Below are 27957 nucleotides of genomic sequence, written 5' to 3' on the forward strand. Positions count from 1 at the left end.
TGGGGCTCTGTTCACAAACAGACCCCACAGAGCCCCAGGACAGCAACACAACCAAATCATGAGAAAACTAAAATATAATAATAAATAATATATGCCATTTAGCAGACGCTTTTATCCAAAGCGACTTACAGTCATGTGTGCATACATTCTACGTATGGGTGGTCCCGGGGATCGAACCCACTACCCTGGCGTTACAAGCGCCATGCTCTACCAACTGAGCTACAGAAGGACCACCATCCCTGACCCTAATGGCCGGCTATCTAGGGAGTGCACGGGGAAAGCAGAATCTATCGGCACCAGCGGAACCCCTAACTTAAGGGCGAGTCCGCGATCCATAAAGTTCCCAGCTGCGCCTGAATCGACTAGCGCCCAATGCATTTCAGACACGTCGTTAATTACCTGACATATTGGAGAGAATTTACAGAAAAACTGAGAAAACTAAATTGCTAAACTCTGCAAAAAAAGAAAGAAACGTCCTCTCACTGTCAACTGCGTTTATTTTCAGCAAACTTAACATAACATTTCTATGAACATAACAAGAATCAACAGCTGAGACATAAACTGAACAATTTCCACAGACAGAAATGGAATAATGTGTCTCTGAACAAAAGGAGACACAGTAACAGTCAGTATCTGGCGTGGCCACCAGCTGCATTAAGTACTGCAGTGCATCTCCTCCTCATGGACTCCACCAGATTTGCTACTTCTCACTGTGAGATGTTACGCCACTCTTCCACCAAGGTACCTACAAGTTCCCGGACATTTCTGGGGGGGGGGGGATGTCCCTAGCCCTCACCCTCCGAGCCAACAGGTTCCAGATGTGCTCAATGGGATTGAGATCCTGGCTCTTCGCTGGCCATGGCAGAACACTGACATTCCTGTGTTGCAGGAAATCATGCACAGAATTAGCAGTATGGCTGGTGGCATTGTCATGCTGGAGGGTCATGTCAGGATGAGCCTGCAGGAAGGGTACCACATGAGGGAGGAGGATGTCTTCCCTGTAACGCACAGCGCTGAGATAGCCTGCAATGACGAATGACGACAAGCTCAGTCTGATGATGCTGTGACACACGGCCCCAGACCATGACGGTCCCTCCACCTTCAAATCGATCCTGAAACAGAGTACAGGCCTCGGTGTAACACTCATTCCTTTGACGATAAACGCAAATCCAACCATCACCCCTGGTGAGATAAAACCGCGACTCGTCAGTGAAGAGCACTTTTGCCAGTCCTCTCTGATCCAGCGACAATGGGTTTGTGCCCATAGGCGACGTTGTTGTCTGTGATGTCTGGTGAGGACCTGTCTTACAACAGGCCTACAAGCCCTCCATCCAGCCTCTCTCAGCCTATTGCGGACAGTCTGAGCACTGATGGACGTATTGTGCATTCCTGGTGTAACTCGGGCAGTTGTTGTTGCCATCCTGTACCTAACCCACAGGTGTGACGTTCAGATGTACCGATCCTGTGCAGGTGTTGTTACACGTGGTCTGCTACTGCGAGGACGATCAGCTGTCCGTCCTGTCTCCCTGTAGCACCGACCTAGGCGTCTCACAGTACGGACATTGCAATTTATTGCCCTGGCCACATCTGCAGTCCTCATGCCTCCTTGCAGCATGCCAAAGACACATTCACACAGATGAGCAGGGACCCTAGGCATCTTTTTTTTGTGTTTTTCAGAGTGAGTAGAAAGGCCTCTTTAGTGTCCTAAGTTTTCCGAACTGTGACCTTAATTGCCTACCGTCTGTACGCTGTTAGTGTTCATTAATTGTTTATGGTTCATTGATCAAGCATGGGAAACAGTGTTTAAACTCTTTACAATGAAGATCTGTGAAGTTAATTGGATTTTTATGAATTATCTTTGAAATACAGGGTCCTGAAAAAGGGAAGCTTATTTTTTTGGTGAGTTTATTTGGCACTAAACAGAGAGTATACAGTGGCAGAATACCTAACCACTGTGACTGACCCAAAATTAAGGAAGGTTTTGACTATGTACAGACTCAGTGAGCATAGTCTTGCTATTGAGAAAGGCCGCCAAAGGAAGACAGGCTATGTTCACTCTGCCAACAAAATGAGTTGCACTTCCTAACCTCCTGCCAAATGTATGACCATATTAGAGACACATATTTCCCTCAGATTACACAGACCCACAAAGAATTAGAAAAACAAATCCAATTTTGATAAACTCCCATATCTATGTGAAATACCAGTGTGCCATCACAGCAGCAAGATTTGTGACCTGTTGCCACAAGAAAAGGGCAACCAGTGAAGAACACCATTGTAAATACATCCCATATTTATGTTTTATGTTTTCCCTTTTGTACTTTAACCATTTGCACATCATTACATCACCGAATATATATACTTAATATGACATTTGAAATGTCCTTATTCTTTTGGAACTTCTGTGAGTGTAATGTTTACTGTACATTTTTTGTTGTTTATTTCACTTGTGCTTATTCTCTATTTAACTTGGTTTGGCAATGTAACCATATGCTTCCCTTGCCAATAAAGCCCCTTAAATTGAAATTGAATTGAGAGCGAGAGAGAAACAGGTGTAGTCTATGGGATGGAGGTTGAGAGAGGGATTGGGTTCGCACCAAGGGAGAGATGACGGGTACATTTATTTAGTTCACCTTTATTTAACCATGTAGGCCAGTTGAGAACACGTTCTGGCCAAGATAAAGCAAAGCAGTTCGACACAAACAACAACACAGAGTTACACATGGAATAAACAAACATACAACCAATAATACAATAGAAAAAGTCTATATACAGCATGTGCAAATGAGGTAGGATAAGGTAGGTAAGGTAATAAATAGGCCATGGTGGCGAAGTAATTACAATATAGCAATTAAACACTGAAGTGATAAATGTGAAGAAGATTAGTACGCAAGTAGAGATACTGGGGTGCAAAGGAGCAAAATAAATAAATAAATAACAGTATGGGGATGAGGTAGTTGGATGGGCTATGTGCAGGTGCAGTGATCTGTGAGCTGCTCTGACAGCTGGTGCTTAAAACTAGTGAGGGAGATAAGAGAGGGGAATGAGGGATGAGAGAGTAGGAGGTGCAGGGTGAATGGAGGGCATGGTCACACCTGCCCACCGGGCCTACATGGGGAGACTAGATACTCCAGCTTCAAACTCCCGCTTTGAACCACCCCCTCCCTATTTCTCTCTCTCTCTTCATCATCACTCCATCTCATGTACATTCTATATACGGTTCATATACAGTTGATTTCTACTCTCTCTCTCTCTCTGTGTGAGACCTGATCATCTGTAGCTCCCATCTCCACAGACTTGAGCTCACCAAACAAACTGATGCCTCGAACAACAACAGCCCAGAGCTTGACTAGTCAAATCCCTTCACCTCTGCAACATCTATTGACTTCATTTGCAATGCTAAACATGCTTTCAGGGCACAGAGAAGAACAATAGCTTCCAGTATGGCCTTGCTTGGTGTGACCTTGGGAGACCGAACACGTCTCTGCCTCTTCAGGAAAGGATATTCTTCTCGGCTTCTCTTCGCCGTTTATGGCCCATTAAATACCTAATACCTTTCTAATACCGCAAATTACTGCTCCGTTTAGTGGAATTACCTCCAGAGTCCTCTCTCCTGGCATCCTCACTCTAAATAAATACAAATATTTACCCATCTTTCCTACAGGCCAGAAATATCACTATCAATATATTTTCCCCTGGAGTAAGATTTTGATGTTTACATTTTAAAAAAACACAACTTTTTAAAACTAGGCAAGTCATTTAAGAACCAATTGTTATTTACAATGGAGGCCTACCGGGGAACAGTGGGTTAACTGCCTTGTTCTGGGGCAGAACGACAGATTTGGTCTGCTAGGGGATTCGATCCAGCAACCTTTCGGTTACAAGAAACAACGCCTCACATTGTTTGATGTAGTTATTCGCAGTAGACGTTGTAATTCTCTGTGTGTGTGTGTGTGTGTGTGTGTGTGTGTGTGTGTGTGTGTGTGTGTGTGTGTGTGTGTGTGTGTGTGTGTGTGTGTGTGTGTGTGTGTGTGTGTGTGTGTGTGTGTGTGTGTGTGCACGTGGCTATAGATATTGATTGTAAGGTCACAGGGGGAGAGGGTACTGCTAAATCACCATAGAGAATAAGCGAGCACCTGTGCTGTAATGTGCTTACTCTTTATTACACAGAGATAAACACGATCCATACAGACCCTGTCCGGGATAATTATGTTAACACAGACCAATTCATCAGTGAGTGGTCCCTAAGGTCCCTCCATACTTTTCTATACATTTACCACATACATATTCATCTTCATTAAACAACTACAGCATAGCGCCACGACCAAGTTCGACATGATCTCTTTGGAAGATAAATATTATGAAGCATATCCACCCACCCATCTCTGTAATGATGTGGGTCCGTATAGACCACTTCATCAGTGGGATCTGACCGTCTCTTAGCTCCGACACAGGACCGACTCTTGTTTGTTAGGACATAAGGACGTTACACTGGATGTCGTCCCCCCCCTCATACACCAGCCCACGCTGAACAGGGGCGGCCCGAATGCCCGCACACACTGGGCCTACGGGGGCAGTGGCTTACGGACACGCTCTCCTCTGGACACTGTTTAATTGGTCATCCTCTGACCTGGACACTGGTGGCCTGGTATCGCGTGTGGGTGTTTGTGTGTTCCACAGTATTTTAGGGAGAGCGGACACACACGTGTCTACGCATCATCTTACCTTGTCACACCTCATGAGGCCCAGGTATCGTAGTGACTTGCTGCTTCTGGCAATCTGCGTAGCTCCCTGGTCAGTGATCTCTTTACACCAGCCTGCATCCACTGTCTCTATGGTGCTGCTGTACTGGCCAATCGCTATCAGAGCTATGGAGACAGAGGGGAAAGAAAGGTCATGTAAGGGATGAGAGAGAGAGAGAGAGAGAGAGAGAGAAGAGAGAGAGGAGAGAAGAGAGAGAGAAGAGAGAGAAGAGAGAAGAGAGAGAAGAGAGAGAAGAGAGAGGGGAGAGAGAGAGGAAGGAGAGCGGAGAGAAGAGAGAGAGAGAGAAGAGAGAGAGAGAAGAGAGAGAGAGAGAGAGAGAGAGGGGAGAGAGAAGAGAGAGGGGAGAGAGAGAGAGGAGAGAAGAGAGAGAGAGAGAAGAGAGGGGAGAGAGAAGAGAGAGGGGAGAGAGAGAGAGAGAGAGAGAGAGAGAGAGAGAGAGAGAGAGAGAGAGAGAGAGAGAGAGAGAGAGAGAGAGAGAGAGAGAGAGAGAGAGAGAGAGAGAGAGAGAGAGAGAAGAGAGGGAGAGAGAGAGAGGGGAGAGTAGAGAGGGAGAGAGAGAGAGGGAGAGAGAGGAGAGAAGAGAGAGAGAGAGAGAGAGAGAGAGAGAGAGAGAGAGAGAGAGAGAGAGAGAGAGAGAGAGAGAGAGAGAGAGAGAGAGAGAGAGAGAGAGAGAGAGAGAGAGAGAGAGAGAGAGAGAGAGAGAGAGAGAGAGAGAGAGAGAGAGAGAGAGAGAGAGAGAGAGAGAGAGAGAGAGAGAGAGAGAGGGGATAAAGAGAGGGGATAGAGAGAGGAGAGAAGAGAGAGAGAGGAGAGAAGAGAGAGAGAGAAGAGAGGGGAGCGAGAAGAGAGAGGGGAGAGAGAGAGAGAGAGAGAGAGAGAGAGAGAGAGAGAGAGAGAGAGAGAGAGAGAGAGAGAGAGAGAGAGAGAGAGAGAGAGAGAGAGAGAGAGAGAGAGAGAGAGGGAATGCATAAACAGCCCGCTGGTTTGATGACCTGTGTGACTGTCACACACACTGTTCCATTGTTTAGACAGAGCGCACCCACACACATTTACATTTGAGTCATTTAGCAGACGGCTCTCATCCAGAGCGACTTACAGGAGCAATTAGGGTTCAGTGCCTCGCTCAAGGCCACGTCGACAGATTTTCCACCTTGTCAAATCGGGCAAACAAACCGGCGACCTTTACCGGCCCAACACTCTTAACCGCTAGGCTACCTGCCGCCCAAACACACACATACATGATCACACGGCGCTGGCAGGGTGCCCCACCCTGGCACACTGTCCTTCCCCTGGCAGCGCTGTGACACATGCCAGCGCTCTAATGGATTAGTACGGCAGCAGTCTAAACAAATGTGTGTGTGTGTATGTGACAAGGCTGACAAGATAAGCACTGAGTGCCAAAGTAAAGAGGGGACATCATGCCAGAGGATACAACCACTGTCTGTCAGTGCGTGATCGCATGGATCCGTGTGTGTGTGTGTGTGTGTCTCTGTGTGCGTGCGCCTGTTACTGTGTTCGTAGTGAAACGCCGACTTCTCATTTCGGTCCATGGCACTTTTTTGTTGTTGCTTCGTAGCAGGACAAGGGGACACGTTTCCGTGTTTCTGGAAACAAACACGTACGCATCAAATCTGCCGACACGTCAAACGCTGAGCAGACGGACGAGCGGAACGCTACTCTGTGATCGATTCAAAAGAGTCTCGACTTTGTTCTCTACACACTCACACCTTCACTAATGAGTGGAGGATGAGGGGAGGGTGAAAGGGATGAGAGGAGGGTGAAAGGGATTAGGGGAGGGTGAAAGGGATGACAGAAGAGGTGAAAGGCAAAGTCAGCCTTTGGTCTGCATGCTCTCTCATGTACTTAACGGCCATGTTGTTTTCCCTGAAAAATGAAAAAAAAAAGCTAACTTCAAATCTATTTAACGAGTAGCATGAGAGACCTCAGGCCTTGCCTTCAAAAGATGAACCCAGGCAGTCTAAATATATGTGAGGTTAAATATAGTGTAGGGTTATAATTGCCCCTGGAAGTGGAGCATGAGGTCAGGTGCTGGTCAGGTCAGAGTGTGAGGATGAGACAGACTCAATGAAATCGGCGGACTTGTATTTCAACCAAACTGCTCTCTGTCAATGCACTAACAGTGTCAACACACACACACACACACACACACACACACACACACACACACACACACACACACACACACACACACACACACACACACACACACACACACACACACACACACACAGAGAGAGGGAGAAAGGCATGCCCTCATATCGACCTTTCCATTTCAGACATATTTAGCATACGTGACCTGAAATACACCATCAGCCCAGAGTACGAGTCAAGGTATCAGATTTAGGGGTCGATTCCAGTTACAGTGTATTATGAATGCATTATAATCACCTGCATATTTATAGGCTGTTACAAAGGGCCACACACATGTACTATACACATACTAAATACAGGGCAGGTGGTCCGAAGCACCGCGTCATTAATTACACCAACCTTTATTCTACCAGTTTCGGATCCAAAGACAGAAGCACAGAACAAAGAACCCACATGTCTTAAACCAAGTGCCCTGAGCCACGTCTGCATTACACCCAATATCACATGTTACATTAGAACAGTCGGGCAGGAGAGGGCTTTTGAGGGGAAGGAGGTCTATTTTAAAAAGCATTAAATGATACATTTCCATTCCGCCATGAGCATACGGTCGGAGCCTTATTGGCCAGAGAGAGACGCTCGCCCCTGAGAGAGGGCCCGAGCAGAGATCTGTGCGTGAAAGAGAGACCGACCGGACAGAGGCAGGGGGCAGAGAGCTTCCCGTACTCTAATCGCCACCTCCCACTCGCCTTGTCTGTTCCCAGCAGGAGGACCTAAAACCACATCAGTTGTCCTCCTTTGAGGTTTGAACACATTCTTACTACTACTCGTGTCATCACACACCCCTATCGCCTCATATATTTGCACTCCCCCATACCCCCCCCCCCCCGTAAAACCTATCAGGACTTTGATATCAACACGACAGAGAGCTCTTTGAGAGCAGGGAACATTAACTAGATTCAGATGCGCCCGTTTTTTTCTTGACTAGATGTTCGGAGAGCCGGAACATAATTACAAATCATTTGTATTATGAAGCCCAAATATTTGTCTGAAATACATAACAATTTCAAACCTTGCTTACAGTTGTATATGATCACGTGTCTCTCTATTATGCATGGAAATACAGTGGGGCAAAAAAGTATTTAGTCAGCCACCAATTGTGCAAGTTCTCCCACTTAAAAAGATGAGAGAGGCCTGTAATTCATCATAGGTACACTTCAACTATGACAGACAAAATGAGAAAAAAAAATCCAGAAAATTACATTGTAGGATTTTTAATGAATTTATTTGCAAATTATGGTGGAAAATAAGTATTTGGTCAATAACAAAAGTTTATCTCAATTTATCGCAATGACAGAGGTCAAACGTTTTCTGTAAGTCTTCACAAGGTTTTCACACACTGTTGCTGGTATTTTGGCCCATTCCTCCATGCAGATCTCCTCTAGAGCAGTGATGTTTTGGGGCTGTTGCTGGGCAACACGGACTTTCAACTCGCTCCAAAAATGTTCTATGGGGTTGAGATCTGGAGACTGACTAGGCCACTCCATGACCTTGAAATGCTTCTTATGAAGCCACTCCTTCGTTGCCCGGGCGGTGTGTTTGGGATCATTGTCATGCTGAAAGACCCAGCCACGTTTCATCTTCAATGCCCTTGCTGATGGAAGGAGGTTTTCACTCACAATCTCACGATACATGGCCCCATTCATTCTTTCCTTTACACGGATCAGTCGTCCTGGTCCCTTTGCAGAAAAACAGCCCCAAAGCATGATGTTTCCATCCCCATGCTTCACAGTAGGTATGGTGTTCTTTGGATGCAACTCAGCATTCTTTGTCCTCCAAACACGACGGGTTGAGTTTTTACCAAAAAATTATATTTTGGTTTGATCTGACCATATGACATCATCCAAATGCTCTCTAGCAAACTTCAGACGGGCCTGGACATGTACTGGCATAATAAGCTGGGGGACACGTCTGGCACTGCAGGATTTGAGTCCCTGGCGGTGTAGTGTGTTACTGATGGTAGGCTTTGTTACTTTGGTCCCAGCTCTCTGCAGGTCATTCACAAGGTCCCCCGTGTGGTTCTGGGATTTTTGCTCACCGTTCTTGTGATCATTTTGACCCCATCGGGTGAGATCTTGCGTGGAGCCCCAGATCGAGGGAGATTATCAGTGGTCTTGTATGTCTTCCATTTCCTAATAATTGCTCCCACAGTTGATTTCTTCAAACCAAGCTGCTTACCTATTGCAGATTCAGTCTTCCCAGCCTGGTGCAGGTCTACAATTTTGTTTCTGGTGTCCTTTGACAGCTCTTTGGTCTTGGCCATAGTGGAGTTTGGAGTGTGACTGTTTGAGGTTGTGGACAGGTGTCTTTTATACTGATAACAAGTTCAAACAGGTGCCATTAATACAGGTAACGAGTGGAGGACAGAGGAGCCTCTTAAAGAAGAAGTTACAGGTCTGTGAGAGCCAGAAATCTTGCTTGTTTGTAGGTGACCAAATACTTATTTTCCACCATAATTTGCAAATAAATTCATACAAAATCCTGGATTTTTTTTGTATAACTAGGTATCCCCCTTTTCCTACTGTAGGTAGCCTATCGGTTAAGAGCGTTGGGCCCGCAACAATAAGGTTGCCGGTCCGAATCCCCGCGCAGACTCTGTGAAAACTCCCACTGTGTGCCCTTGTGCAAGGCACCTAACTCTAATTACGCCAGTACGGCACTCTAGATAAGAGCGATATGCTAAATGACTAAAAAAGGAAATTCATTTTTATCCCCCTGCTAGGGGACAGTCTGAGACAGCATCTACTACAACCTGCCATTGGAAACCATTGGCCACGGCCTTTTACACAAGAGGAGCACTGATTCCACCAGAATGCATTGTATGTAGACGGCCATATTATAACCCCCCCCCCCCCCCCAAAAAGCAAACCCTGATAAATACACAACACATCTGAGATGCTCTCTTACCCTGCACTAGGTTGCACTGTGAATCCACGAGTGTGCATCTGTATCTGTGTGCGTCTGTCCAGCGATGATGCTTGGCTATAGATAACCACGAGTGGTTGATGCATGCCTTTTATTATTCATGCTAACGGTGAGAGTTGATTTGGTCCTGGGTGAAAAATGCTCGACTCTTTTTTGTGTGCCCTGAGGCGACTGTACACACTGACTGTATGGAGAGAGAGAGAAAGAAAACTGCAGATAAGATCAACTGGCCCTGCCACACAGGGTTCAGAGAAGCAAAACAACACACACACACACACACACACACACACACACACACACACACACACACACACACACACACACACACACACACACACACACACACACACACACACACACACACACACACACACACACACACACACACACACACACACACACCAAGACAGATACACCAAGACAGATACACCAAGACAGATACACCCGGGCCTCATCTCTCGGAACACAAATCCAATAAGGAACGGGAACTCAAACAAATGCGTCTGTGCCACTATTACTCACACACATACAGAGGTAATGTAACACACGCACACACACACACAGCCACACCGACAAGCGCACAGACACACAGTACACACAGTACACACAGACACACAGACACACAGTACACACAGTACACACAGACACACAGACACACAGACACACACACACACACACACACACACACACACACACACACACACACACACACACACACACACACACACACACACACACACACACACACACACACACACACACACACACACACACACGGACCAACAATTTCATTAGACATTGTTTCATTTTTTTTCTTCTTCCCTAGATGGATGATTCTGTCAAAAGACAAAACCTGGATATTCTTCTGTTCTCATTAGGAAGATAACCGGCCTGTCTTAACGGAACGTACACACAGAATGATCGCTCATGTAAAGGGGAGAGGAACACAGGTCCACGCATACACAAAGTCACACACATACATGCACTAACGCACGCAAGCAACACGAGACACACAAATGCAAAAGACTGGTTCTGAGAATTCCAATCCAACTCCTATTACAAAACGGCAAATGGCACATGATTACCGGGAAAATGTCCATTCAGGAAGCTGACAACTCTATTTTTGGGGAACCTTGCATGCTCAGTTAGTGCTAGACAGAGGATCACAGTATAGACCATGTGCCTCAAACTAAGAGGGCCAGTGACACACCCAGGAGAGTTTTAACCTTTGCTATTCCACAAAGAAGAAGACCAAGGATAATGACTCTACCCAGATGAACACATAACCCCAAAGAGAAGCATTTCAATAGCGCATCGACATTTAAAGAGGGACAGTTGTTATTTTGGTCAGTGCAGGTACCAATGTTTCAATGGGGTTTCAAGGGGCGACCATAATTGGCGGCAACACATTCCATTAGGCTTCAATACCGTGGCATTCCTCTCTGGCCATATTCAGAGACAAGAGAATCGGGTCACCTGACACGTGCGCGCACACACTGAAATCCCAAATCTCCCCCTCAGAGACTCTCCCCTCATGCACACTACACACCCTCTCCCCTCACGCACACAACACACCCTCTCCTCACACACTACACACCCTCTCCTCACACACAAACACCCTCTCTCCTCACACACTACACACCCTCTCCTCACACACTACACACCCTCTCTCCTCACACACTACACACCCTCTCTCCTCACACACTACACTCACTCTCTCCTCACACACTACACACCCTCTCTCCTCACACACTACATACCCTCTCTCCTCACACACTACACACCCTCTCTACACACCCTCTCTCCTCACACACACACTACACACCCTCTCTTCACACACACTACACACCCTCTCTCCTCACACACTACACACCCTCTCTCTTCACACATTGCACACCCTCTCTCCTCACACACTACACACCCTCTCTCTTCACACACTACACACCCTCTCTCCTCACACACTACACACCCTCTCTCCTCACACACTACACACCCTCTCTCCTCACTACACACCCTCTCTCCTCACACACACTACACACCCTCTCTCTTCTCACACACGACACACCCTCTCTCTTCTCACACACGACACACCCTCTCTCCTCACACACGACACACCCTCTCTCCTCACACACGACACATCCTCTCTCCTCACACACGACACATCCTCTCTCCTCACACACTACACACCCTCTCTCCTCACACACTACACACCCTCTCTCCTCACACACTACACAGACCCTCTCACACACTACACAGACACACTTCACAAAGGACAGATCATAGGAGCTGGAAATGGTCTTTCCTGTCTGAGAAAAATAAGTATTATGCAAGAAAAAGACTACCTGCCACCAGTGTGTGTGTGTGTGTGTGTGTGTGTGTGTGTGTGTGTGTGTGTGTGTGTGTGTGTACACACGAGTGTGTGTGCACATTCATGCGTCCTTTGGTGTGCACTGTGCAGTGTGTATAAAGGCGAGGAACTAGGTGAGAAGTAGAAAGGAGAGATCAATTGAGACTTAACATACACACTGGATTTCAACCATTTTAAAACACATGACAGAAATGGTATCTCTCGAATCTACAACTGACTATTCCAGCGTAGAGAACCACATAGCACATTGACCTTCTGCTTTCTCTCTCATGTCATCAACTAATGGGGATTCTAATAAAATTCTAAATTCAAATTCTCTTCCACTTTCTATTGCTCTGTAAACCATGGCGTCATCTAATGGAGATCCTAATAAAATTCAAATTCTCTTCCACTTTCTATCGCTCTGTATACCATGGCGTCAGCTAATGGGGATGTTAATAAAATTCCAAATTCCAATTTTCTTCCACTTTCTATCGCTCTGTATACCATGGCGTCAGCTAATGGGGATGTTAATAAAATTCCAAATTCAAATTCTCTTCCACTTTCTATCGCTCTGTATACCATGGCCTCAGCTAATGGGGATCCTAATAAAATTCAAAATTCAAATTCTTGTAATGGGGATCTTAATAAAATTCAAAATTCAAATTGCCACCCACCCTAGATTTAGCCGGCTACCATTTTTATGAGCAGGAGGTCAAGCAGTGGTCAACCTTGTAACCATTCTGTGAGACTCTGTGGGACTAGGGAGTGCACTTAAAAGTATAAACTTAATCAGTTTAGTCCCCTTTCTATCTGACCTAGCAGTCAGGGGTTAACCATTCTTTACTGGCATATCAGATGGAATATTCAAACATGCGCACACACATAAGTCCCTTATTTCATTATTTACAGGCATATTAGATATGGAATCCACTTATTTCATTATCCTAAATAACGGTAGGTAATTACCTGAGAGCTCTGAACCCATTCCCCTGCCTGCCGTAACCCTACACAACATCCTAACCACTGACTCTGATTAAGATAGAAAGGCTACTAAGGACATTACGTGATAACTTGAAGATTTACTGGGATGCTGTGTGTGTGTGTGTGTGTGTGTGTGTGTGTGTGTGTGTGTGTGTGTGTGTGTGTGTGTGTGTGTGTGTGTGTGTGTGTGTGTGTGTGTGTGTGTGTGTGTGTGTGTGTGTGTGTGTGTGTATATATATATATATATATATATATATATATAGCTGATGTATTCCAGAGAGTCTAACTGTCATGTCTACTCGAAAGCAGCTCCAGTCTGCCCTTTGTGTCGCGTCTAAAGTATTCCCCCTCCCCAGGCCGCAGCGTGATCAAACCCCACAGCGTAAAGTATTCCCCCTCCCCAGGCCGCAGCGTAATCAAACCCCAGCGTAAAGTACTTCCCCCTCCCCAGGCCGCAGCGTGATCAAACCCCAGCGTAAAGCATTCCCCCTCCCCAGGCCGCAGCGTGATCAAACCCCAGCGTAAAGTATTCCCCCTCCCCAGGCCGCAGCGTGATCAAACCCCAGCGTAAAGTATTCCCCCTCCCCAGGCCGCAGCGTGATCAAACCCCAGCGTAAAGTATTCCCCCTCCCCAGGCCGCAGCGTGATCAAACCCCAGCGTAAAGTACTCCCCCTCCCCAGGCCGCAGCGTGATCAAACCCCAGCGTAAAGTATTCCCCCTCCCCAGGCCGCAGCGTGATCAAACCCCAGCGTAAAGTATTCCCCCTCCCCAGGCCGCAGCGTGATCAAACCCCAGCGTAAAGTATTCCCCCTCCCCAGGCCGCAGCGTGATCAAACCCCAGCGTAAAGTATTCCCCTTCCCCAGGCCGCAGCGTGATCAAACCCCAGCGTAAAGTACTCCCCCTCCCCAGGCCGCAGTGTGATCAAACCCCAGAGTAAAGGCCCTTCTGGTTGCCTGGCTGTAACGCCATCCCAGACACACCCATCATTACTGCGCCAGAAGATGCGTCTGGTCAAAAACCCTTTAGAACGGGACTGGGTATGTCTGGGTGATTCTGGCTCGGCGTGTGACCGAGTTAGATGGTACTGTGGGCTCAAACCTGCACTATCGGCAGGCACATGCACACACTAAAGCCATTCAGTATGACTCGGACCACAATGTCTGCTGTAGCATTACGCTAGTAACAGACACAGCATGACTTCCCCCTGACGTAGTTATCGAGAAGAACGACCAGAAAGAGAACATGTGTCGTCGGTAAATAGGCCTAGAGACGACATGGCAACCCCCAGTTAACAGCCACAAGACATCGGAGGCCTCAGCTAGCCCCCGAAAGCACCGTTAGTTACTCTAGTAACAGTTACCACGGCACCGCTGATTGATGTGTGAAGGAGGGAAAAGTCATGATCAAACGGGAGCGGGTCACCTGACTGGGTTCATGTACGGTAGAAAGCAGGTTACTACAATCAATGTCATGTATAATAAATACCACACCGGAACGTTAAGTCTGCGTTTGAAAGTGACTTGGCACCGCTGGTGACCCCAGCAGTAACTGACCCCAGGTCAGTGGAGGACACGCCTTGCACTGTGTGAGAATGAAGACTATTTTTTATTTTTAACCCTTATTTACCGAGTAAGTTTTACTAATCTGGTGATACTGGGAAACTAAAACCTTGTCTGCTTTGAAGTAGAGGTCAAGCAATGTACATTCTAATGGTGTTTTGTAGCTAAGCAGGAGACATTATACAAAGTCTGTGTGGGGAGAAAATCAACAGGACACCACAAGACTGGATATGTTTGAAACTATTTGTTTTCCTGTTTGTGGGAATAGGAGAGAGAAAAAGAGAGCGAGTGAGATAGAGAAATAGAGAAAGGGAGAGGTTTGTGTGAGGTGAGCTTTTACTGCCCTGATGTTTCAGTCAAACTGAATCAAATGAGCGGGAACAGAAATGCGCCAGGCACCAATATGTGGCTGAGCTGGAGAGGCACATAGAGAGGGGGAGCAGATTGAGTGTGACACCGAAGAAGGGGGGGGGGCAGTTTAGGAGGGACACGCTCAATCAAGGAAATTCATTAACTAGAGGGCAGGAAGAGGGCAGGAGCACACCCACTGGGTCAGCTGCTTTAAATTAGATCAGAGGTTGACTAAGAGAATGCCCCTGCCCTCTCTGCCAGTGTGTGTGCGCCAATCACCATGCCCTGAGAAGCACAACTAGTGAAGTCAATAACAACAACTCTGATGTACTTTATGGCAGTGCATTTGAGACAAGAAAACACACACAGTGATTGAATTCCTGTGCAATAACCTTGTGGTGGAAGGTGGAGTTGTAAACATATTGTGTGTGTGTGTGTGTGTGTGTGTGTGTGTGTGTGTGTGTGTGTGTGTGTGTGTGTGTGTGTGTGTGTGTGTGTGTGTGTGTGTGTGTGTGTGTGTGTGTGTGTGTGTGTGTGTGTGTGTGTGTGTGTGTGTATGTGTGTGTGCGTGTGTGTGTGTGTGTGTGTGAGAGAGAGAGCAAGTCTCTCTTAAGAGATGAGAGAGATGTGACCTAAGACTTTAAAGTGGTGTCATGTTTTGTCATATATTGTCTTGTCATTGTGCTTTCCCTTCTGTTCGTTTCCCCCTGCTGGTCTTATTAGGTTCGTTCCCTTTTTCTATCCCTCTCTCTCCCCCTCCCTCTCTCTCCTCTCTCTATCGTTCCGTTCCTGCTCCCAGCTGTTCCTCATTCTCCTAACTCACTCGTTTAGTCTTTTCACACCTGTCCCCTATTTTGTCCTCTGATTAGAGTCCCTATTTCTCCCCTTGTTTTCCGCTTCTGTCCTTGTCGGATCCTTGTATGATGTTCGCTGTGCTGTGTCCTTGTCTCGCCCTGTCGTGTCTTGTCTCCTTCAGATGCTGCGTGTGAGCAGGTGTCTTAGTCTGCTACGGTCGGTGCCTTCCCGAAGCAACCTGCAGTCAATGGTCGAGTCTCCAGTCTGTCCTCGTTACTACGAGTGGATTTAAGTTTTTTCCTTTTTTGTTTTCGTCTTGAGTTTTCCAGGATTATTACTTTTGCCTTTTACTGGAATAAAGACTCTGTTTTCGCTAAGTCGCTTTTGGGTCCTCATTCACCTGCATAACAAGTGGAGCATATTTTCTCCTGGAACATTGGCAAACGTACCAAAGTGTGTGTGTGTGTGTGTGTGTGTGTGTGTGTGTGTGTGTGTGTGTGTGTGTGTGTGTGTGTGTGTGTGTGTGTGTGTGTGTGTGTGTGTGTGTGTGTGTGTGTGTGTGTGTGTCCGTCCAAGGTATTTCTTATTTATTTTGGGTATTTTTTTCTCTCCTCCATTTATTTTGTAATTATTGTATTTTTTTATCCCCCTTTTTCGTAGTATTTTTCGTCCTCCGAAACACAACCCAACCAAGCCGCACTGCTTCTTAACACAGCGCCTATCCAAACCGGAAGCCAGTCGCACCAATGTGTCGGAGGAAACACTGTGCACCTGGCGACCTTGGTTCGCATGCACTGCGCTCAGCCCGCCACAGGAGTCGCTGGTGCGCGATGAGACAACCCTCCCTAACCCGGACGACGCTAGGCCAATTGTGCGTTGCCCCCCGGACCTCTCGGTCGCGGCCGGCGGCGACAGAGCCTGGGCGCGAACCCAGAGTCTCTGGTGGCACAGCTAGCGCTGCGATGCAGTGCCCTAGAACACTGCGCCAACCTGGGAGGCCCCTTATTAGCTAATGGATCCCCATTAGCTGTTGCGAAAGCAGCAGCTACTCTTCCTGGGGTCCACACAAAACAGAAAACATGAAACACAATACAGAACATTAATAGACAAGAACAGCTCAAGGACAGAACTACAACAATTGAACTCCATAAATAAATCCATCACTTTTGTTCTGTCCACTTGTTAAAAACAAACACTGCTACCCTGAACGATGGCTGAGGTGTAACGCCAAGGAACAGTTGTCGATACACAGACACTATTGAGCCCTAAAGCACAGATAGATGGGACATGGTGAGTTGTATCTGTGTTGTCCAAATGAAAGAGGGGGGTTTTAATAGGATATTGGAAAGGATTGTCTTTGTCCTCCCTCTGTGTTTGTCTCGTTCTCTCTCTTTCTCTCTGACATCAGCACTTTGTCATGTCAGACAACATTAGGATCCACAGGAACTGCATCTTTGAAGTTAAACTGGGGGAAAATATCCTAAGTATTTTATAGGCCCTGGCTCCAGATATGTGTGGCTGCCGTGTCAGATCTGTGTGTAAGATGAAAAGCACCAGCCTGTTGCAATATGCTCTATCATACTATGGCTCTACAGTTTCATATGGATCTCTTTCAGAATAGTACATCAGGGTTTGGTGAAAACACCCCCAGACACAAAGCGCTGAGTAGTGACCTTCATGTCTCTACATAGACTCTGGCTCACAATACAAAGTGTGTGTGTGTGTGTGTGTGTGTGTGTGTGTGTGTGTGTGTGTGTGTGTGTGTGTGTGTGTGTGTGTGTGTGTGTGTGTGTGTGTGTGTGTGTGTGTGTGTGTGTGTGTGTGTGTGTGTGTGTGTGTGTGTGTGTGTGTGTGTGTGTGTGTGCGCGCGAGCATCTGCATGTGTGGGCGTGCATGACACAGAGAGATACACCAGACGAGGGATTAGAAAAGGAAAACAAGTGGTTCTCCAGGAGAGCAGAGAGATGATGTTTGACAGAGAGAGGCTGTGAAGCGTGGCTGTGTTCAATGCTTATGGATTTGGGCTAATCCACTAGCGTAGAGAAAACGTCTTAAGGGTAATTACACGCTCTGATCTCATCCAGAGATCCCCAAAACAAGCTGCTCTTACATACTGTATGCTGGTTACGCTTGTTAAGGTCGTTAGGTATTACATATGGTTGGCATAGTCAGATAGAGTAGCCTAAGTGGAAAATCCCTACTGGAAGGTACTGCAACATAGACTACTGTTAAGAGGTTAACCAAGGTGGTAAATTCAAAATAAATAAAATATGTCCAATTTCCTTTGAAAGAGGCGGCAGGTAGCCTAGCGGTTAAGAGCGTTGGGCCAGTAACCGAAAGGCCACCGGGGGCGGGGGGGATCTGCCGATGTGCCCGTGAGCAAGGCACTTAACCCTAAATGCACCTGTAAGTCACTTTGGATAGGCTTGTCAAATGCGGCTTCAGACTCCTGTCACCAGTCGCCACCACTTCCTATCAATGTGCTGCAGTCGCACCGTTGATCGTAAAGCAGCATCACCTGTCCTTGACCCTTGTTAACACAGTGTGTGTGTGTGTGTGTGATAACACACACACTATATCTCTCCTGTCCCCCGTCATAAAGTTGGACCCCTATCCCTGTCCCTGACCCCAGTGGTTAATAGTGTGTAACCAATGGAATGCCTCTCTTTTTACCCATCTATTACCCATCCCCGCTAAACAACCACCCACACAGCCATACACCCACCAGGGTGGTCTCAGCCTAATTACAGAGGAGGACCTCCATTCCAGAATCACCTGATGACATCATGACAAGGACCTCCATTCCAGAATCACCTGATGACATCATGACAAGGACCTCCATTCCAGAATCACCTGATGACATCATGACAAGGATTCCATTCCAGAATCACCTGATTGCTTGCTGTTTGGGGTTTTAGGCTGGGTTTCTGTACAGCACTTTGAGATATCAGCTGATGTACGAAGGGCTATATAAATACATTTTATTTTATTTGATGACATCATGACAAGGACCTCCATTCCAGAATCACCTGATGACATCATGACAAGGATTCCATTCCAGAATCACCTGATGACATCATGACAAGGATTCCATTCCAGAATCACCTGATGACATCATGACAAGGATTCCATTCCAGAATCACCTGATGACATCATGACAAGGATTCCATTCCAAAATCCTCAGCTCTAAAGCTATTCTGGACTAACTAATTAACCACCATTCACCATCACTGGTGGAAAAAGGACCCATTGTCATACTTGGGTAAAAGTAAAGATTTCTTAATAGAAAATTACTCAAGAAAAAGTGAAAGTCATGCAGTAAAATACTACTTGAGTAATAGTCTAAAAGTATTTGGTTTCAAATATACTTAAGTATCAAAAGTATAAATCATTTAAAATCAATTTTTTTAATTTTTATCCACAGACCTTTTAATCTTTATCATTTCACTCTGAGACCTCAAATAAACTCATAATCAGTCAGATACTACCCATAGTCCTATATAGAGTGTACAAAACATTAGGAACACCTTCCAAATATTGAGTTTTCCCTCAGAACAGCCTCAATTCATCAGAGCATGGACTCTACAAGGTATTGAAGGCGTTCCACAGGGATGCTGGCCCATGTTAACTCCAATGCTTCCCACAGTTGTGTCAAGTTGGTTGGATGTCCTTTGGGTGGTGGACCGTTCATGATACACACGGGAAACTATTGAGCGTGAAAAACCCAGCAGTGTTCCAGTTCTTGACACGCTCAAACCGGTGCCCCTGGCACCTACTACCATACCCTGTTCAAAGGCATTGAAATCTCTTGTCTTGCCCATCCACCCTCGGAACGGAACACATACACAATCCACGTCTCTTTCTTTAACAGGTCTCCTCCCCTTCATCTACGTAGTTAGATGGATTGAAGGTGACATCAATATGGGATCATAGCTTTCACCTGGATTTGGCATTATATTAGGATCCCAAATTAGCTGCTGCCTGTGGTCCAACCAGGAAACACAACAATTAAAATACACAACATACATGAATATACACAACATGGCCAAAAGTATATTGACATCTTCTCATTGAACACCTCATTCCAAAACCATGGGCATTAATATGGAGTTGGTCCCCCCTTTGCTGCTATAACAGCTTCCAATCTTATGGGAAGGCTTTCCACTAGATGTTGGGACTTGCTTCCATACAGCCACAAGAGCATTGGTGAGATCGGGCACTGATGTTGGGCGATTAGGCCTGGCTCGCAGTTGGTGTTCCAATTCATCTCAAAGGTGTTCGCTAAGAGAGAGCGCTAAGAACCTTGGCGTGATCCTGGACAACAAACTGTCGTTCTCAACTAACATCAAGGCGGTGGCCCGTTCCTGTAGGTTCATGCTCTACAACATCCGCAGAGTACGACCCTGCCTCACACAGGAAGCGGCGCAGGTCCTAATCCAGGCACTTGTCATCTCCCGTCTGGATTACTGCAACTCGCTGTTGGCTGGGCTCCCTGCCTGTGCCATTAAACCCCTACAACTCATCCAGAATGCCGCAGCCCGTCTAGTGTTCAACCTTCCCAAGTTCTCTCACGTCACCCCGCTCCTCCGCTCTCTCCACTGGCTTCCAGTTGAAGCTCGCATCCGCTACAAGACCATGGTGCTTGCCTACGGAGCTGTGAGGGGAACGGCACCTCAGTACCTCCAGGCTCTGATCAGGCCCTACACCCAAATAAGGGCACTGCGTTCATCCACCTCTGGCCTGCTCGCCTCCCTACCACTGAGGAAGTACAGTTCCCGCTCAGCTCAGTCAAAACTGTTCGCTGCTCTGGCTCCCCAATGGTGGAACAAACTCCCTCACGACGCCAGGACAGCGGAGTCAATCACCACCTTCCGGAGACACCTGAAACCCCACCTCTTTAAGGAATACCTAGGATAGGATAAAGTAATCCTTCTCACCCCCCTTAAAATATTTAGATGCACTATTGTAAAGTGGTTGTTCCACTGGATGTCATAAGGTGAATGCACCAATTTGTAAGTCGCTCTGGATAAGAGCGTCTGCTAAATGACTTAAATGTAATGTGAATGTGTTCAATGGTGTTTAGGTCAGTGCTCTGTGCAGGCCAGTCAAGTTCTTCCACAACAATCTCGAAAAAAACATTTATGTATGGACCTCGCTTTGTGCATGGGGGCATTGTCATGCTCGTCTAGAATGACATTGTATGCTGTAGCATTAACATTTTCAAGAAAGCAGACGATGCCTCATTTAGTAACAACAGTTTTTAAAAAAAATTATTAATTATTTTTAAATGTCACCTTTATTCAACCAGGTAGGCTAGTTGAGAACAAGTTCTAATTTACAACTGCGACCTGGCCAAGATAAAGCAAAGCAGTACGACACAAACAACAACACAGAGTTACACATGGAATAACGAATATAATCAATAATACAATATAAAAAGTATATATACAGTGTGTGCAAATGAGGTAGGATAAGGGAGGTAAGGCAATGAATAGGTCATAGTCGCTAAATAATTACAATATAGCAATTAAACACTGGAGTGATAAATGTGCAGAAGATGAGTACGCAAGTAGAGATACTGGGGTGCAAAGGAGCAAAATAAATAAAATAAATAAAATAAATAAAAGTATGGGGATGAGGTAGTTGGATGGGCTATGTGCAGGTGCAGTGATCTGTGAGCTGCTCTGGCAGCTGGTGCTTAAAGCTAGTGAGGGAGATATGAGTCTCCAGCTTCAGTGATTTGTGCAGTTCATTCCAGTTATTGGCAGCAGAGAACTGGAAGGAAAGAAGGAGGAATTGGCTTTGGGGGTGACCAGTGAAATATACCTGCTGGAGCGCGTGCTACGTGTGGGTGCTGCTATGGTGACCAGTGAGCTGAGATAAGACGGGGCTTTACCTAGCAAAGACTTATAGATGACCTGGAGCCAGTGAGTTTGGCGACGAATATGAAGCGAGGGTCAGCCAATTAGAACATACAGGTCGCAGTGGTGGGTAGTATATGGGGCCTTGGTGACAAAACAGATGGCACTGCATCCAATTTGCTGAGTAGAGTGTTGGAGGCTATTTTGTGAATGAAATCGCCAAAGTCAAGTATAGGTAGGACAGTCAGTATTACGAGGGTATGTTTACATTTACATTTACATTTAAGTCATTTAGCAGACGCTCTTATCCAGAGCGACTTACAAATTGGTGCATTCACCTTATGACATCCAGTGGGACAGTCACTTAACAATAGTGCATCTAAAACTTAGGGGGGGTGGGGTGAGAGGGATTACTTAACCTATCCTAGGTATTCCTTAAAGAGGTGGGGTTTCAGGTGTCTCCGGAAGGTGGTGATTGACTCCGCTGTCCTGGCGTCGTGAGGGAGTTTGTTCCACCATTGGGGGGCCAGGGCAGCGAACAGTTTTGACTGGGCTGAGCGGGAGCTGTACTTCCTCAGTGGTAGGGAGGCGAGCAGGCCAGAGGTGGATGAACGCAGTGCCCTTGTTTGGGTGTAGGGCCTGATCAGAGCCTGGAGGTACTGAGGTGCCGTTCCCCTCACAGCTCCGTAGGCAAGCACCATGGTCTTGTAGCGGATGCGAGCTTCAACTGGAAGCCAGTGGAGAGAACGGAGGAGCGGGGTGACGTGAGAGAACTTGGGAAGGTTGAACACCAGACGGGCTGCGGCGTTCTGGATGAGTTGAAGGGGTTTAATGGCACAGGCAGGGAGCCCAGCCAACAGCGAGTTGCAGTAATCCAGACGGGAGATGACAAGTGCCTGGATTAGGACCTGCGCCGCTTCCTGTGTGAGGCAGGGTCGTACTCTGCGGATGTTGTAGAGCATGAACCTACAGGAACGGGCCACCGCCTTGATGTTAGTTGAGAACGACAGGGTGTTGTCCAGGATCACACCAAGGTTCTTGGCGCTCTGGGAGGAGGACACAGTGGAGTTGTCAACCGTGATGGCGAGATCATGGAACGGGCAGTCCTTCCCCGGGAGGAAGAGCAGCTCCGTCTTGCCGAGGTTCAGCTTGAGGTGGTGATCCGTCATCCACACTGATATGTCTGCCAGACATGCAGAGATGCGATTCGCCACCTGGTCATCAGAAGGGGAAAGGAGAAGATTAATTGTGTGTCGTCTGCATAGCAATGATAAGAGAGACCATGTGAGGTTATGACAGAGCCAAGTGACTTGGTGTATAGCGAGAATAGGAGAGGGCCAAGAACAGAGCCCTGGGGGACACCAGTGGTGAGAGCGCGTGGTGAGGAGACAGATTCTCGCCACGCCACCTGGTAGGAGCGACCTGTCAGGTAGGACGCAATCCAAGCGGGCCGCGCCGGAGATGCCCAACTCGGAGAGGGTGGAGAGGAGGATCTGATGGTTCACAGTATCGAAGGCAGCCGATAGATCTAGAAGGATGAGAGCAGAGGAGAGAGAGTTAGCTTTAGCAGTGCGGAGCGCCTCCGTGATACAGAGGAGAGCAGTCTCAGTTGAATGACTAGTCTTGAAACCTGACTGATTTGGATCAAGAAGGTCATTCAGAGAGAGATAGCGGGAGAGCTGGCCAAGGACGGCACGTTCAAGAGTTTTGGAGAGAAAAGAAAGAAGGGATACTGGTCTGTAATTGTTGACATCGGAGGGATCGAGTGTAGGTTTTTTCAGAAGGGGTGCAACTCTCGCTCTCTTGAAGACGGAAGGGACGTAGCCAACGGTCAGGGATGAGTTGATGAGCGAGGTGAGGTAAGGGAGAAGGTCTCCGGAAATGGTCTGGAGAAGAGAGGAGGGGATAGGGTCAAGCGGGCAGGTTGTTGGGCGGCCGGCCGTCACAACGCGCGAGATTTCATCTGGAGAGAGAGGGGAGAAAGAGGTCAGAGCATAGGGTAGGGCAGTGTGAGCAGAACCAGCGGTGTCGTTTGACTTAGCAAACGAGGATCGGATGTCGTCGACCTTCTTTTCAAAATGGTTGACGAAGTCATCTGCAGAGAGGGAGGAGGGGGAGGGGCGGAGGATTCAGGAGGGAGGAGAAGGTGGCAAAGAGCTTCCTAGGGTTAGAGGCAGAAGCTTGGAATTTAGCGTGGTAGAAAGTGGCTTTAGCAGCAGAGACAGAGGAGGAAAATGTAGAGAGGAGGGAGTGAAAGGATGCCAGGTCCGCAGGGAGGCGAGTTTTCCTCCATTTCCGCTCGGCTGCCCGGAGCCCTGTTCTGTGAGCTCGCAATGAGTCATCGAGCCACGGAGCGGGAGGGGAGGACCGAGCCGGCCTGGAGGATAGGGGACATAGAGAGTCAAGGGATGCAGAGAGGGAGGAGAGGAGGGTTGAGGAGGCAGAATCAGGAGATAGGTGGGAGAAGGTTTGAGCGGAGGGAAGAGATGATAGGATGGAAGAGGAGAGAGTAGCGGGGGAGAGAGAGCGAAGGTTGGGACGGCGCGATACCATCCGAGTAGGGGCAGTGTGGGAGGTGTTGGATGAGAGCGAGAGGGAAAAGGATACAAGGCAGTGGTCGGAGACTTGGAGGGGAGTTGCAATGAGGTTAGTGGAAGAACAGCATCTAGTAAAGATGAGGTCGAGCGTATTGCCTGCCTTGTGAGTAGGGGGAAGGTGAGAGGGTGAGGTCAAAAGAGGAGAGGAGTGGAAAGAAGGAGGCAGAGAGGAAAGAGTCAAAGGTAGACGTGGGGAGGTTAAAGTCGCCCAGAACTGTGAGAGGTGAGCCGTCCTCAGGAAAGGAGCTTATCAAGGCATCAAGCTCATTGATGAACTCTCCGAGGGAACCTGGAGGGCGATAAATGATAAGGATGTTAAGCTTGAAAGGGCTAGTGACTGTGACAGCATGGAATTCAAAGGAGGCGATAGACAGATGGGTAAGGGGAGAAAGAGAGAATGACCACTTGGGAGAGATGAGGATCCCGGTGCCACCACCCCGCTGACCAGACGCTCTCGGGGTGTGCGAGAACACGTGGGCGGACGAAGAGAGAGCAGTAGGAGTAGCAGTGTTGTCTGTGGTGATCCATGTTTCCGTCAGGGCCAAGAAGTCGAGGGACTGGAGGGAGGCATGGGCTGAGATGAACTCTGCCTTGTTGACCGCAGATTGGCAGTTCCAGAGGCTACCGGAGACCTGGAACTCCACGTGGGTCGTGCGCGCTGGGACCACCAGAGTAGGGTGGCCGCGGCCACGCGGTGAGGAGCGTTTGTATGGTCTGTGCAGAGAGGAGAGAACAGGGATAAACCGACACATAGTTGACAGGCTACAGAAGAGGCTACGCTAATGCAAAGGAGATTGGAATGACAAGTGGACTACACGTCTCGAATGTTCAGAAAGTTAAGCTACGTAGCAAGAATCTTATTGACTAAAATGATTAAAATGATACAGTACTGCTGAAGTAGGCCAGCTGGCAGTGGGTGCGTTGTTGACACTACACTAATCAAGTCGTTCCGTTGAGTGTAATAGTTTCTGCAGTGTTGCTATTCGGGGGCTAGCAGGCTAGCTAGCAGTGTTGTTTACGTTACGTTGCGTTAAAAGAACGACAATAGATGGCTAGCGAACCTAGAAAATCGCTCTAGACTACACAATTATCTTTGATACAAAGACGGCTATGTAGCTAGCTAAGTAGCTAGCTACGATCAAACAAATCAAACCGTTGTACTGTAATGAAAATGAAGTGAAAATGTGATACAACCTGTGAATGCGACCGGGTAGTTGAGTTCTATACAGAAGACGTTGGCTAGCGTTGGCTAGCTGTTGGCTAGCTAGCAGAGTCACCTACGTTAAGGACGACAAATAGCTGGCTAGCTAACCTCGGTAAATTAAGATAATCACTCTAAGACTACACACTCTAAACCTAAACAACACAATTATCTTGGATACGATGATACGATGATACGAAGACAGCAAAGACAGCTATGTAGCTAGCTGACACTAAACTAATCAAGTCGTTCAGTTGAGTGTAACAGTTTCTCCAGTGCAGCTAATCAGTGGACGTTAGCTAGCTGGCTAGTGAAGACTAGTGAAGACTACGTTAGGACGGCGAAATACGATAATTACGCAATTATCTTTTGATACAAAGACGGCTATGTAGCTAGCTGAGAAGAAATTGCTAAGATAAGACAAATCAAACCGTTGTGATATAATGAAATATAATGAAAAAGTTATACTACCCGTTGGAGCGACGTGCAGATGCGACCACTCGCTCCAACCGGAACCGTTTGGCAGCATGAGTGAAGGATGCTTTGTTGGGAAATAGGAAGCCTGTTCTAGATTTAATTTTGAATTGGAGATGCTTAATGTGAGTCTGGAAGAAGAGTTCTAACCGGACACCTAGGTATTTGTAGTTGTCCACATATTCTAAGTCAGAACCATCCAGAGTAGTGATGCTGGACGTCCGGGCAGCGAATGGTTGAAGAGCATGCATTTAGTTGTACTTGCATTTAAGAGCAGTTGGAGGCCACGGAAGGAGAGTTGTATGGCATTGGAACTTGTCTGGAGGTTAGTTAACACAGTGTCCAAAGAAGGGCCAGAAGTATACAGGACGGTGTCGTCTGTGTAGAGGTGGATCAGAGAATCACCAGCAGTAAAAGTGACATCAGTGATGTATACAGAGAAAAGAGTCGGCCCGAGGATTGAACCCTGTGGCACCCCCAAAGAGACTGCCAAAGGTTCGGACAACAGGCTCTCCAATTTTACACACTTAACTCTTTCTGAGAAGTAGTTGGTGAACCAGTTGAGACAGTTATTTGTAAAACCAAGGCTGTTGAGTCTGCCGATAAGAATATGGTGATTGACAGAGTCGAAAGCCTTGGCCAGGTCGATGAATAGAGCTGCACAGTATTGTCTCTTATCGATGGTGGTTATGATATCGTTTAGGACCTTGAGCGTGGCTGAGGTGCACCCATGACCAGCTCGGAAACCAGATTGCATAGCGGAGAAGGTATGGTGGGATTCGAAATGGTCGGTGATCTGTTTCTTAACTTGGCTTTCGAAGACCTTAGAAAGGCAGGGTAGGATAGATATAGGTCTGTAGCAGTTTGAGTCTAGAGTGTATCCCCCATTTAAGAGGGGGATGACCGCGGCAGCTTTCCAATCTTTGGGGATCTCAGATGACATGAAAGAGAAGTTGAACAGGCTAGTAATAGGTGTTGCAACAATTTTGGCGGATAATTTTAGAAAAGGAGGGTCCAGATTGTCTAGCCCGGCTGATATGTAGGGTTCCAGATTTTGCAATTCTTTCAGAACATCAGCTATCTGGATTTGGGTGAAGGAGAAATGGGGTGGCTTGAGAAAGGCTTGGGGGCATAGGGCTGTTGACCAGGGTAGTGGTAGCCAGGTGGACAGCATGACCAGCCGTAGAATAATGCTTATTGAAATCCTCAATTATAGCAGATTTATCGGTGGTGACAGTGTTTCCTAGCCTCAGTGCAGTGGGCAGCTTGGAGGAGGTGCTCTTATTCTCCATTCATCCCCCCTGCTTAGATTGAAGATGTGGCAAATAGGAGTCGAAATGTATTCCGCAACCTATTTTTTAAATTTTTTATAATAAAATTATTTGGTCCGTTATGCATGAATATGAAGGCTTAGCATTTGAGGTTTGCATGTCATACCTAAGTTTGCTAATCTTGTCAACAAAAAAGGGTTTTGTTATGATCCAGCTAAATGGAGAGAGCAGGCGTTCCTAATGTTTTGTACACTCAGTGTTCACTGCATTCTATCTTTGCAAGCTCATAAAAGGAATAGATCTACAATAAGCTCTTATTAGGGCGGTGCACTCACACAGCAGGATACTTAGTGGTGTATTTCCCCCTCTAAGTATCTATAATTACTTACGGAGAGAGGTTCAACCTCTTCATAGGCTGACGATGGCATCACTACTTTCCCACTGGCTGTTCTATACTGCGCTGATTGAGTCATGGTTTAGCAGTGCCACTGTGTCTGTCTCTCTCTCTTATCTGCTGTGGTTTACAACGTCTGTCCGTTCTAGCCAGGGGGGACTCATTAACCAGACGCACACTTCCTGTTCCTCTTCCCCAGATAAAACCATTAGGACCGTGACTACTGGAGTCAGTGAGAACAAGCCATAGAGATAGAGTGAGTA

General features: G+C 47.1%; 1 protein-coding gene across 3 annotated transcripts in view; it reads right to left on the reverse strand.

Moving 5' to 3' along the window:
* Positions 1 to 27957, reverse strand: part of fbxl17 (F-box and leucine-rich repeat protein 17) — a 350800-nt gene that overhangs the window by 24034 nt on the left and 298809 nt on the right. For all 3 annotated transcript variants that reach the window (XR_006838514.1, XM_046346816.1, XM_046346817.1), the window contains one exon: positions 4726 to 4868. Coding sequence is in view for 2 of the 3 variants with exons in the window: in XM_046346816.1 (XP_046202772.1) it covers positions 4726 to 4868 (143 nt within the window). In the remaining variant the exon portion in view is untranslated. The remainder of the gene's footprint in view (positions 1 to 4725; positions 4869 to 27957) is intronic.

This window comes from Oncorhynchus gorbuscha, linkage group LG04, assembly GCF_021184085.1.
Source record: "Oncorhynchus gorbuscha isolate QuinsamMale2020 ecotype Even-year linkage group LG04, OgorEven_v1.0, whole genome shotgun sequence".
In the NCBI taxonomy this organism is placed as follows: domain Eukaryota; kingdom Metazoa; phylum Chordata; class Actinopteri; order Salmoniformes; family Salmonidae; genus Oncorhynchus; species Oncorhynchus gorbuscha.